The sequence below is a fragment of the Sinocyclocheilus grahami genome, unplaced genomic scaffold (genome assembly GCF_001515645.1).
Source record: "Sinocyclocheilus grahami isolate Dianchi unplaced genomic scaffold, SAMN03320097.WGS_v1.1 scaffold343.1, whole genome shotgun sequence".
Lineage (NCBI taxonomy): Eukaryota > Metazoa > Chordata > Actinopteri > Cypriniformes > Cyprinidae > Sinocyclocheilus > Sinocyclocheilus grahami.
The window spans coordinates 496,065-508,559 of record NW_015505522.1 but is presented as its reverse complement, the minus strand read 5'-3'; the positions used below and the strand labels follow the sequence as shown (position 1 = coordinate 508,559).

At 35.2% G+C, this 12,495-nt stretch overlaps 1 protein-coding gene across 1 annotated transcript; it reads right to left on the bottom strand.

Moving 5' to 3' along the window:
• Positions 1–207: 207 nt before the first annotated feature.
• On the bottom strand, positions 208–11,180 carry poglut3 (protein O-glucosyltransferase 3). Its single transcript, XM_016296014.1, has 8 exons — positions 10,744–11,180; positions 9,208–9,402; positions 8,465–8,748; positions 6,683–6,899; positions 4,961–5,157; positions 3,134–3,328; positions 2,928–3,032; positions 208–641 (listed from the first exon to the last, which is right to left on the bottom strand). Exons 1-8 carry the CDS (start codon positions 10,973–10,975, stop codon positions 513–515), a joined length of 1,554 nt encoding a protein of 517 aa, XP_016151500.1. The 5' UTR covers positions 10,976–11,180; the 3' UTR covers positions 208–512.
• Positions 11,181–12,495: the final 1,315 nt, after the last annotated feature.

The following is a 12,495-nucleotide window of genomic DNA, read 5'->3' as shown; positions in this document are numbered from 1 at the left end:
GGGTGCAAAAAAATCTAAATATTGAGAAAATCATCTTTAAAGTTGTTCAAATGAAGTTCTTAGCAATGCATATTACTAATCAAACATTAAGTTTTGATATATTTACGGTAGGACATTTACAAAATATCTTCAAGGAACATGATCTTTACTTAATATCCTAATGATTTTTGTCATAAAAGAGAAATGTATAATTGTGACCCATACAATGTATTGTTGGCTATTGCTACAAATATCCCCCAGCGACTTAACACTGCTTTTGTGCTGCAGCGTCACGTATTGTAGTGTTAGGAATGTGTTGATGTTCTCTGGGCAATCAGCAATATTGCATGTATATAAATAATGGGGGGGTTCTGTTCTGTAAAGTAAACGAACAGGCATCAGAAGTCAGGTGCAAAAAAAAAAGGGAAAACTGGGATTAATGCACATAATTCTCTGTTAAACATGTCACTCCCAGCAGACCTGCTTGATTCTGATTGGGTGTCACTGAATGAGTTTTGGGAAGGCAGCTGCTCTCAGAGCTCGTTCTTCTGCTCCTCTGGAGATCTGTGGCAGTCGCACAGAGCGCTGTGATCAGACGGCTGAGGAACCAGCTCCATGTCGGGATGAACCGCAGGCCGAGTGCTCTGACGAGCTGCGTACGTCTGTCAAAGCACAGAAAATACATCACATCCAGCAGAACGGACCTTGTGACCATCTGCAAACTAAACGATGGCATACTGTCATGCAAGAATCCTTTTTGTGTGCATTAAGCATTTAACCCTCATACGGACCTTTTTCACATTTTTATTTTTATAGGATTTTCAATGCTGATGAGCGTTAAACGCGTCGTGAAACGAGTGCATTGCATTCAGGACAGTTGTTTTTAGTACTGAAACAAAACCTTGGAAATGGGTTATGATGACCATCATAACCAACATAATTATGTTACATAAAAAAACATACATTTTCTGCATATCTTTTTTAAGAAATGATAAATGAGTAAAGATATATTCAAATAAATAATAACAGTAAATGTCCAAAAATATCCACATTTTTGCATATTAATGAGAAATTCTTGCTCAGAAACAATATGGTTTTAGTTGAAAAATATGAAGTTGTTGACCATTTTATAAGCTCAAATCTGAAATAAAATAAATAATAATATAAATAAAATATTCAGCTATATATATATAATATATATATACATACTGGAATCGTCCAGTTTGATATATTGTTACTTTTGACAAGAAACAAAGTCTCATCTTTCAAATGATGTTACATTTTTTTCATGAAATTCAAATAATAAATGTTTTGACGCTCTTTGAAGATCGCTGTATAAACGCCTCGGCTCAAACGTTCAAATTTCGTGAAATATTAGACTATATACTCATCATATTTGACCTGTTATTACCTGTATACCTGTTATATTTAATGTGTGTTTAAATAAATCTGTTATGAAACAAGTTATGACAGCCACTGCGTAAATGAATAGGCCTATATTTCAACAACAAATAGAAATTTTATGATTTGGACGTTAATTTAAAAATTGCATTATGTGCAATTTACATGTTTGCGTAATATTTTTTTTTAAGTTGAGTGCTTATTGTTTTATATTTACTGTATATTATTATATTTAACCGCTAAAAAATGCTTTGGGTCAAATATGGACTAACCCAGCTGTTGGGTTACATTTTTACATTCAACAATTTTTAGCCCAAAAGTTGGGTTAGTCCATATTTGACCCAAAGTTGGGTTGAAACAGCATTTTTTTAGTCATGTAAAAGGGCTGTAGTTTAGCACATAAGCTGAGGTCATTTTTATCCCTAAGAACATTTTTGTTATAATTGAACTGTTTAATAATTCAAATAAAAATCAATTTTATGTTTAGTTTTCCCCCTGCTGTACCGAAACCATACCGAACCGTGACGTCAAACCGAGGTACGTCATGTTTGTGTTCAGTTATACCCCTAATATATATATATATATATATATACACTAGCGGTCAAAGGTTTGGGATCAGAATGATTTTTAATGTTTTTAAAGAAGTCTCTTCTGCTCATCGAGGCTGCATTTATTTGATCAAAAATACAGGAAAAAATTTAATATGGTGAAATATTATTATGATGTAAAATAAAATTTTTCTATTTTAATATACATTAAAATGTAATGTATTTCTGTGATGCGCAGCTGTATTTTCAGCATCATTCCTCCAGTCTTCAGTGTCACATGATCTTCAGAAATCAGTATAATATGCTGATTTATTATCAGTTCTGCTGCTTCATATATTTTTTGGAAGCTGTGATACTTTTTTCAGGATTCTTTGATGAATGAAAAGTTCAAAAGAAGAGCATTTATTTAAAATATAAATCTTTTCTAACAATATACACTACTGTTCAAAAGATTGGGGTCAGTACATTTTTATTCTTTCTTTTTTTGAAAGAAATTAAAACTTTTATTCAGCGAGGATGTGTTAAATTGATAAGTGATAGCAAAGATTTATATTGTTAGAAAAGATTACTATTTTGAATAAATGCTGTTCTTTTTAACTTTTTATTCATCAAAGAATCCTGAAAAAGTATCGCAGTTTCCCAAAAAATATTTGTCAGCACAACATTGATAACTCTAATAATAAATCAGCATATTAGAATGATTTCTGAAGATCATGTGATGCTTTATACTGGAGTAATGATGATGGAAATACAGCTTTGCATCACAGAAATAAATTATATTTTAAAGGATATTCAAATAGAAACCATTATTTTATATTGTAATAACATTTTGCAAGATTACGTATTTTTTTCTGTGTTTTTGATCAAATAAATGCAGCCTTGATGAGCAGAAGAGCCTTCTTTAGAAACATTACAACTCTTACTGATCCCAAACTTTTGAGCGGTAGTGTGTGTGTGTGTGTGTGTGTGTGTGTGTGTGTATAAATGACAGGCTCTTACCTGAAGCACGCTGTAGTAATAGCAGTAGAGTCTGTGAGGCTGAAGCACATCTCTCACCAGCGACTGTCCGCTCTTCGCTATAGCCTCTGCCTTTGTGTCATTCTTCTGCATATATCAAACCACAAGTGTGTGTGTGTGCTCACAAAACAATACACAGCTTTTGCAGTGTTGCCACTGTAAGATGCACATGAAGTCAGCGTTCGTACCTGAGCCCATCGGATCTTCTGGAGGAGGTCAGACAGGTCTCTCTTCACAGGGATGTAGTGCACACCTGCTTCCAGATGTGTGTAAAAGTGCTCGTAGTACGGCGAGTCCTGCTTGAAGACCAAGCTGTCCCCCAGCATCAGGTACGGAAACCTGTAGGCCGCTACCGTCCCGTCCACGTTCACCTGGTACTTGTACTGGAAGACAAGAACAAAGCATTTTTAGGGCTGTCAGTTCAACGCGTTAATTCATTTGTTATGAAACAATAACGCCGTTAACGCACTGGCTCCGCCCCCAGACCTGTACATCATCTTACATTTCATACCGTTGACTGTTGACAAATGTGATGCATCCATAAATGCAGTTATGCCCTGAAATTCAAGATATTGTGGCAAAAAATATGTTTTTGTCTCATATTTATATTATATGATAAGTGCCGTTTCTGTCCCGAATAGCATGAGTGCAAATGTGATTTTATACAACAGTTCAGTAAATAAGAAGTTAATATTGTGTAATATTTTAAACACAATATTGTGTTTCTGCTCAATTTTGCACAGAACATATGTGACCCTGGAGCACAAAACCAGTCATAAGAGTCAATTTCTCGAAAGTGAGATGTATACATCATCTGAAAGCTGAATAAATAGCTTTCCATTGATGTATGGTTTGTTAGGAGAGGACAATATTTGAAAATCTGGAATCTGAGGGTGCAAAAAAATCTAAATATTGAGAAAATCATCTTTAAAGTTGTCCAAATGAAGTTCTTAGCCATGCATATTACTAATCAAACATTAAGTTTTGATATATTTACGGTAGAACATTTACTAAATATCTTCAGGGAACATGATCTTTACTTAATATCCTAATGATTTTTGGCATAAAAGAGAAATGTATAATTGTGACCCATACAATGTATTGTTGGCTATTGCTACAAATATCCCCCAGCGACTTAACACTGCTTTTGTGCTGCAGGGTCATATATTACCTTTAAAGCTACAGCAGATTTGTTGCGCATCTCCGAGCGACACAGCGGTGTTTAGTTTCTGAATGAATCCGCGTTTTGAACGAATCGTGTGAATCAATGATTCAAAGAGAGAGCCGTTTACTTAATTCCTGAATGAATCAGCCGTTTGCACGAATCGAATGAATGAATGACTCAAAAACGCTTTTAGTTTTAGTTTCTTATTTAAAATATAATTTCATTTCAGAAACAAAAAAATATTAAAGGGGTAGTTCACCCAATAAAATGTAATTCTGTCATCAATTACCCTTGTAATGTCGTTTCAAACCTGTATGACTTTTGCACAACATAAAAGTAGATATTTTGTTTATAACTAAGCTGTTTTGGTTATCAGTGACTGTCACTGTATGAACAAAAAATACTGCCTAAACATTTATGTAATGCATTTCATTCAAAATATTTCTTTTAAAGCTACTATTTGTAATGTCTACTTGATACACTGAAAAAGTTATACTAATTTTTAAAGGTAAGTGGTTGCAAACTATTTATTTTAGCTACATTTAATTAAAAAAATATGTTGAAAGTTAGTCAACTAAATTTGTTTATTTAAATGTAGCTAAAATAAATTGATTGCAACCACTTACCTTAAAGAAATGTAGTAAATTCAATTAATTATTTATTTCAGTGTACTTTCTCATTTAGCACAATAATGGCTTTAAATTATATTTTGTGGGTAATTTCACAGCCAAATTTAGTTAGATTTACTTAATCGACACATCATGTAATTAATTATATTAAACATTTTAATCGACTGACAGCCCTAGTTTTTTTATTAAGTTTCCTGCAGCTTTTCCACTGCATCTCTTACCTTAAAGAAGTCAAAGAATCCCACCAGCGGTGCTTTTCCCAGATCCTTCTCCCGGTCGCGAAAGAAGAAATATGCAGTTATTCCCGCGTCGAGCAGCTCTGGATTTTCTTTGGACATTGTTACCAGACGCAGGCGCTCCTCTCGACTGTCCCGGCCTCTGAAGAATGCCTTCTCCGTTTTATCTGACCACACAGGACCTGGAGAACCAGAGAAGATCCAGAGAGTGAGACAGCTGATGCTGGACACTAGCGATGACGGTATTATCAGTATCACGATAGCAAAACTGTCTCGATATTATCGTGGTCACATGACGATATGAAACGATAGGTCTTCCGGGCAAAAGGTGTAGTTTTTAAAACCCTAATCTGTCCCTCGGGTCATTTTGACCCGAAAATGATTTTCAAAAAGACTTGTTGATCGTACCGGTCCAAGATTTCTTTACTTCGGTCACACTTGCACCGGGAATACACAAAAAAAGAGTTTAAATGGGTGCAATAAAAAAAGTAACAAAAGTATCCCTCGCGGGTCAATTTGACCCACATAGGAATGAATGGAATTTACGAGAGAACTGCATTTTTCATTGCATTGTTTATTTAATATACAAAATCGGAGACAATCCAGTAAAGATTTATAACCAAACAAAGGGCTGAGACTACAGAATATCCCCAATGCAGAAAAACACACACACACACACACACACACACATGCACAAACACACACTCTCATAGAACACATTATAATATGTTTCATGTTTCTGCTGGTATATGGGACTTTTTTTTTTACTTAACACGGTTAGATTTGAGTGATGTGGTGGAGACCAATGAGTTTATATCATATTTATATTTTAAAGAATATATTATACATTTATTTCATATTTATGAAATTGTATGAATATACATATGTTTAGGTTATAATTCAGTTTTTTTTTTTATTACAAAATATGGATTTTGTAATGTTTCAATATATATTTTAATCCATAAACAACTGCCTTAAGATTATCTCATTTCTCATGTTTCACTTGTTTTGCTCAGATAAAAATCTCCATAGGGTTCTATAGGCCCCTCTAGGGGCTGTAACCATAAAATGCAATTTTATGTAATATTTCCCCACGAGATGGCATCAGAGACACTCAGTGACTCAATTCCAAGGCCATCTGTTGGTTTTTGATGAAACAGGACTGAAATTGTGTCTTTCTTTGTTTTTGGTGAAATAATGTTAAGAATATCCAGAGTGTTCCTTCAAAATAAAAGCGTTAAGTAAAATCTAAATAAAATCTTTCAAGTGTAGAAATTAGGAAGGAAGTACTGTAATTTCTCTACTGTAGTGTAAAGCAAAAATAATATAACTATGAAATATTAATTTTCATTTATTTTACAGTGCAATTGTTTTACAATATATGGCTATTACCGTCATTGTTGTTGTTATATTCTGATTAGTTTGGCTTCCTCAAACAGCAGTGTGAGTGTAATTTAGACTGAGACAGTATATCATAAATATTAAGAGGGTTGAGTCCCCTTTAAAGTTCAGGTACGAGTCAATTCACTTTTCTCTGACTTAAGTTTTCTTAGTTCAGAACATGAGTTGCAGCTCTTAATTCTGAACTCTCAAAGTGCACTAGATAGAATAATTTAACTTTAAAATGTACAAAACTTTCATTTTTTGACCAATTCTTCATTTGTCTTTTTTTTGTGTAAATATCAGAATATGATGGTATGGTTATACCTGTGTTCCCCTGCACCGACAGCAGGTCACTGGTGACGCCTCTCATGGCCTCTAGACACGAGTGTGTGATGTCATACGTGGGGAGGATGATGTCACGCGTGTCCGAGGAGCCGCACCACGAGATGATGGGCACCGGGCCGGGTTTGTCTCCCGCCTTCCGGTTCTCCATCGGCCAGTCTCCTACGTTAATATAAAACTCCACATCCGGTAATCTCACCTGGTGGAGACGGGACACACAGAGCAATAACATAGCATAATTAATCACCATAAAAATGTAGTTAAAATATTCACAAAAATCTGAAAAAAAAGTGGGCATTCAGAATATAACTATAAAAATATTCTTTAAAAAAATCAAACAAAAATGTTGAAAATTGCACTAGAGATAATTAAAAATAGCATCACTTTAGGTCCCTAATCAAATAATTAAAATGGAAATAAAATAAGCAAATGTATTGCATTAACAAATGGAGTACCAAATATCAAGAAATTCATGTGCATTTTTAATTAAACTTTTTACAATTGTTACAACAATAGTATACGTTCTTAATGAAATATAATATTTTTTTCTAATAATAATAATCATCATTTTTTTAATATAGCACTTTTCATGCATGGACTGCAACTCAAAGTGCTTCTCAGGGGCGCAGAAAAGAAAACACACTGATATTGTGTGAAATTGCATGGTCAATAATATAAATTAAACTAAGAAACTGCCTTAAAAGTTCTGAATAGCAACTGAATTAATCCTGAACACAATATCAATTCAGACTCATACGCAACTTGAAAGCTAGGAGCCTCAATTCCAAACATTTTGGGGCAGAATGACTGAGAAGCACCACCAGATTGCTTTAGGTTTACTGTGTAGTGTGCCGAAAACACAGCATGAGAAGATCTTAGACTGTGATCTGGAACACACTTCGACAGAGTCAGTAATATATGTAGGTGCCACACTATGAAAAGCTTTATAAACTAATAAATCAACCCTTTTGTGAACTGCCAACCAGTGTATAAATACCACATTTGCAATAATGGTCCCAAAGTTTTGTTTACCAAAGTGTTTAAAGACAAAGGGCCAGATTTACTAACTTTAACGTCTCTTGGCGTTAAAATAGTGCTGTCAGGATTTACTAAAGACAGACTGCAAAGTTTTAAATCTGAAAGTGCGCCGTGTATAAAGTTATTGTCTCTCATAAGAAAGAGTCGACTCTGAATCATTTAAACGAGTCGTTTTTAAAACGAATCCCAAGCGTTTCATCTTGAAGTCAACATGAAACATTAGCATATTGCACGCCCACTTAGTCGTTTCGCTTTGGTCTGAATGAAAATGCAAATTCATTCTTCGCCACTAGATGTCGCTTCTGGAGCAGTAAAAATAGCTGTTTCCACAGTAACGCTGTACACAAAGCAGCACTGCGCTCACAAACACTGCTTTATCAGGCTTTACCCAATCAGACCAATCACCGCAGATTAGCAAGTAAGGTAAAAATAAATGCATATTATAAGACAAAGTGTTTTTTGACCTTGCATGCATGTCAACCTGTTGTTGGGGACTCCCAAAACATGAACCTTTCATAACCCATAATCGGGGCACTTTAACGCCCAAAAAAGCATGTCTTAAAGCAGGCGGTAATGGAAGATCACGCTGGTCATTATGGTTTGTTAGTAAATCCCCCGCAGAATTTCCCCTCCCATCGGTGCTTTTATGCAATTGCGATCTAACGCTAATGTGCCCCGTTTAGTAAATCCAGCCCTATAAAGTAAGACAGCAGCTGTGTGTCGTACTTTGCGAGCGAGGGAGAGCAGCATCTCATCGGAGAACATCTTGAAGTCGGTGTACTGGCCCAGCGAGCGGCGATGCAGCTGGTTATTGATCAGGCTGTAGTGCACGAGTCCTCCTCGTCTGGAGAAGCGCTGAGGAACCTCCTGCAGGAGCCGCTGCAGGTCGATGGAGGGGAAGGAGATGAAGTCCTGCTGGATCTGCGGCTCCTGCTCGGGACACTGCAGAGCGCTGCTCCAGACGCGCGGATCCCGCTCGGGACACACACAGTACTCGTGATACACCGGACCTGACAGAGACACAACAGCAGGCCTGATTACACACAACATCTGAGAAAAGAGTCCGTGTCTTTGAGTAGGCACAGTACTCGTCATGGAAATAATCTACTTTAAAAGAATTCACCTGAGGAAGAACTAGACGCGATGACTTAAACGCAATTAGCTAAAGTTTAAAGTGCTTTTTTGATCCACTTAAGACAAATAATGCAGTTTCATAGTAGTGCTGCCAAACGATTAATCATGCAAAATAAAAGTTTTTGTTTACATAATATGTGTGTACTGTGTATATTTAAATACACACACACATACAGTATATATCTTGAAAATATTTACATGTATGTATTTATATTCATATAATTTATATTATATATAAATATATTTAATATATGCGACCCTGGAGCACAAAACCAGTCAGAAGGGTCCGTTTTTTGAAATTAGGACAATAGGACAATATTTGGCTGAGATGCAACTATTTGAAAATCTGGAAGAGTCTGCCACAGGCCTGTCTTGATACAAGACTTCAATCTGTAGACCCTTCGAGGAGCTTCCGTAGAGTCTGTATCGGACCAGAAGAGAGCCGTCGCCTCGATCTAACGGAGCTGGGACATGAACACGAACATACTGCTGCTCCAGAGACGATATCTTCACTCTGAACGAGTCTGCAGCTGAAACCAGCAGAATACAAACCACATAAACACTGCTGACACTCAGTCTGCACGAGGGGAGCGAACACTACATACGGCACTACAGACTGAAGAACAAACCAACAGCAACTAAAGTCTGCTCATCCGTAATAAAAGCATTCATAAACAGCAGAACGTACAGTTGAGCATTCAGAAACTTTAAGATTGATGTACATTTATTCTTTAGGATGACACCCTTATATATATATATAGCTTTTTTTTTTTTTTCAAATATAGTTTTAATTATATTTAAAAAATATATTTAAAAAATGGCCAAATTTTTTCTATATATATATATATAGGCCAATTTTTTTTTTTATAAAATAAGCTTCAAAATACATTTACATAAATATATTTTCTACCAGTATATTTTTGGCCTTTTTATGTATGCATGTAAAATATGTTTTAAATTTATATATATTTTTTTTAAAACATTGAAAAAATATATTTTGGGGTATATAAAAAATATATATATATATATTTATAAGTATTGCTTTTTATTTCTCCTCTTTCCTATTACTTGTTTCGCTTCCGTTTCAGTTCTTATAACCATTTCTTATACGTGTCAGTAAGCTGTTCTTTTATTTTTAACACAGTTGTTGTGTTATTTTTAGGATTACTGATAAGCTACTGTCATGTGATTTGTATTATTTGTATTTGTTATTTATTTGAATTTTAGTTGCATTATGTCTGAATGCATTATGTCTGTATATGTAGTTTTTAGATTTATTTAATTTGAGTTATTTTAATACTTCAACAAACTAAATGGAAATTACACACACACACTCTCTAACGTACACACACAGTCACACTCACACACACACACTCACTCACTCACAGACGCTCTCTAACGTACACACACACACTCTCTAACGTACACACACAGTCACACTCACACACACACACACACTCACTCACAGACACACACACTCTCACACACACACTCACAGATGCACACACACACACACACACACACACACACACACACACAGTTGTTGTGTTTTTGGTGTTTGGCTTAGTGTTATGCTAGAATCAATATTATACTCTCATACCTTTTGTTCTTTAATATTTTGAATATTTTTTAGTTTTATTTTTTCATTTAAATGTTACGTTTTGAAATTCTGTTGCATGCATTTGTCAATTTTATTTAATCTCTTTATTTTTAAAATGTGTATAGGTAGCATTTATGAAGTTTTAACTTTTACTTTTGGATCTGTTTTTAGTTGTTTTAATACTACAGTAGATCGCTTCTGTTGTCCTCGTGTGTAAGTCGCTTGTCCCTGAAATGCATTTTTAATGATTATCTCTATACACCTCTCTCACCGGGAGACACGCTGATGTTGCGTCCCTCTGAGTCCACGCTCTGGATGTAGAAATATCTGACCGGAAGTACAGCAGCAGGACTCAGTCCAGGTCCCCAAACCACACATTTCCCCGCATCGAGCTCTGCACTGCCGCTGAACCCCACGCGAACACACACCGCAGCGACGAGCGACGCGAGGACAACACGAGGCGCACTCGAGCGAGCGTTTCTGAGCTGTAGATGGGGGACCATTTTCACTGCGGCTCCTGTCGATCAGACTGAAACAACACTCAATTACAGCTAAAGTTCGCTGCTGAACTGCTAATGGTTTATTGGCATAATTAATACAGACGTGTTGTGCTGTTTCGAGCGATATAGACCGGGACTCGTTGCGTTAAAGTAGAAGATAACACGTTACGAAATAGTAAGGTGTGATTTTAAGTGTGGCGCTTGTGCTGCGGTGGCTGGAAACCTGTGATACATTTTTGGATCCTGTGTTACTTTTTTCAGAATTCTTTGATAAAATGTTAAAAAAAAGCACAGGATTTATTCTAAATAGAAATCTTTTGTGACAATGTAAGTCTTTACTATCACTTTTTATCAATTTAGCAGATCCTCGCTGAATAAAAGTATGTTCCTTTCAACAAAAAAAAAACTTTTTAAACTTTCAACGGTAGTTTTGAATAAATGCTGTTCTTATCAACTTTTTATTCATCTGTTAAAAAGTATCACGAGTTTCACATCATTGATAAATCAAGATGATTTTTGAAGGATCATGTGACACGGATTATGGTTGATGAGAATTCAGCTTTGATCACAGGAATAAATAATATTTTAAAGCATATCAAAACAGAAACCGTTATTGTAATTATATTTCACAATATTACTGTTGCTGGCATTTTTTTTATTTATTTTTTTCAAAAAGATGAGCAGTAGAGACTTCTTAAAAAAATCGGATCCCAATCTTGTGAACAGTAGTGTATATATATATATATATATTTTTCTCAGCAGGTTACAGGCTAATATATTTCTCAGATCTGGCACGTGTGGATTTTATCACTCAAAAAATGTTCTCTATTCTTGATCTAGTCCAGGGATCCTCAAATCTGGCCCACGAGATCCACTTTCCTGCAGAGTTTAGCTCTAACCCTAATCAAACACACCTGAGCATGCTAATCAATGTCTTCCGGATCATTAGATAATCACAGGTAGCTGAGTTTGATCAGGGTTGAGCTAAACTCTGCAGCGTATTGGACCTCCAGGGCAAGATTTGAGGAACCCTGATCTAGTCTTAAAAATTAACCAAAAAACCACAATGATTGTGATTTTAACAGTAATTTCCATACTATATTCGGTGAATAAATGTAATTACATTTAATGTAATTTTACAGTAGAATACTGTTAAAAAAATACGTTTTTTAGAAGTGAAAAAGAAAAAGTAATTGTATAATTTACAGTGAATAACCGTAAATTGACATTCCCAGAATTCCCTGCGTTACATTTCATATTTGATGTTTTTTTTGTTTAAATAACTATGTTTCTTCTTAGTTTTTGAATAATGCAACTCAGAATATGACGCAAACCTGCAATAATTAAATGCAACACAAATATCCTTTATGTATTTAATCCAGTTCTATTTGCTTCTGAGCTTCGATGATGCAGTTCAAGCGTACTAATAATCACAAGTTACTCTAGACGAACATTAGTGTGTCTTTTTTAATTGCTGAAGTGTTGAAATGTCTTCTTCTGCATTCTACTGTACTTTCCCTTCA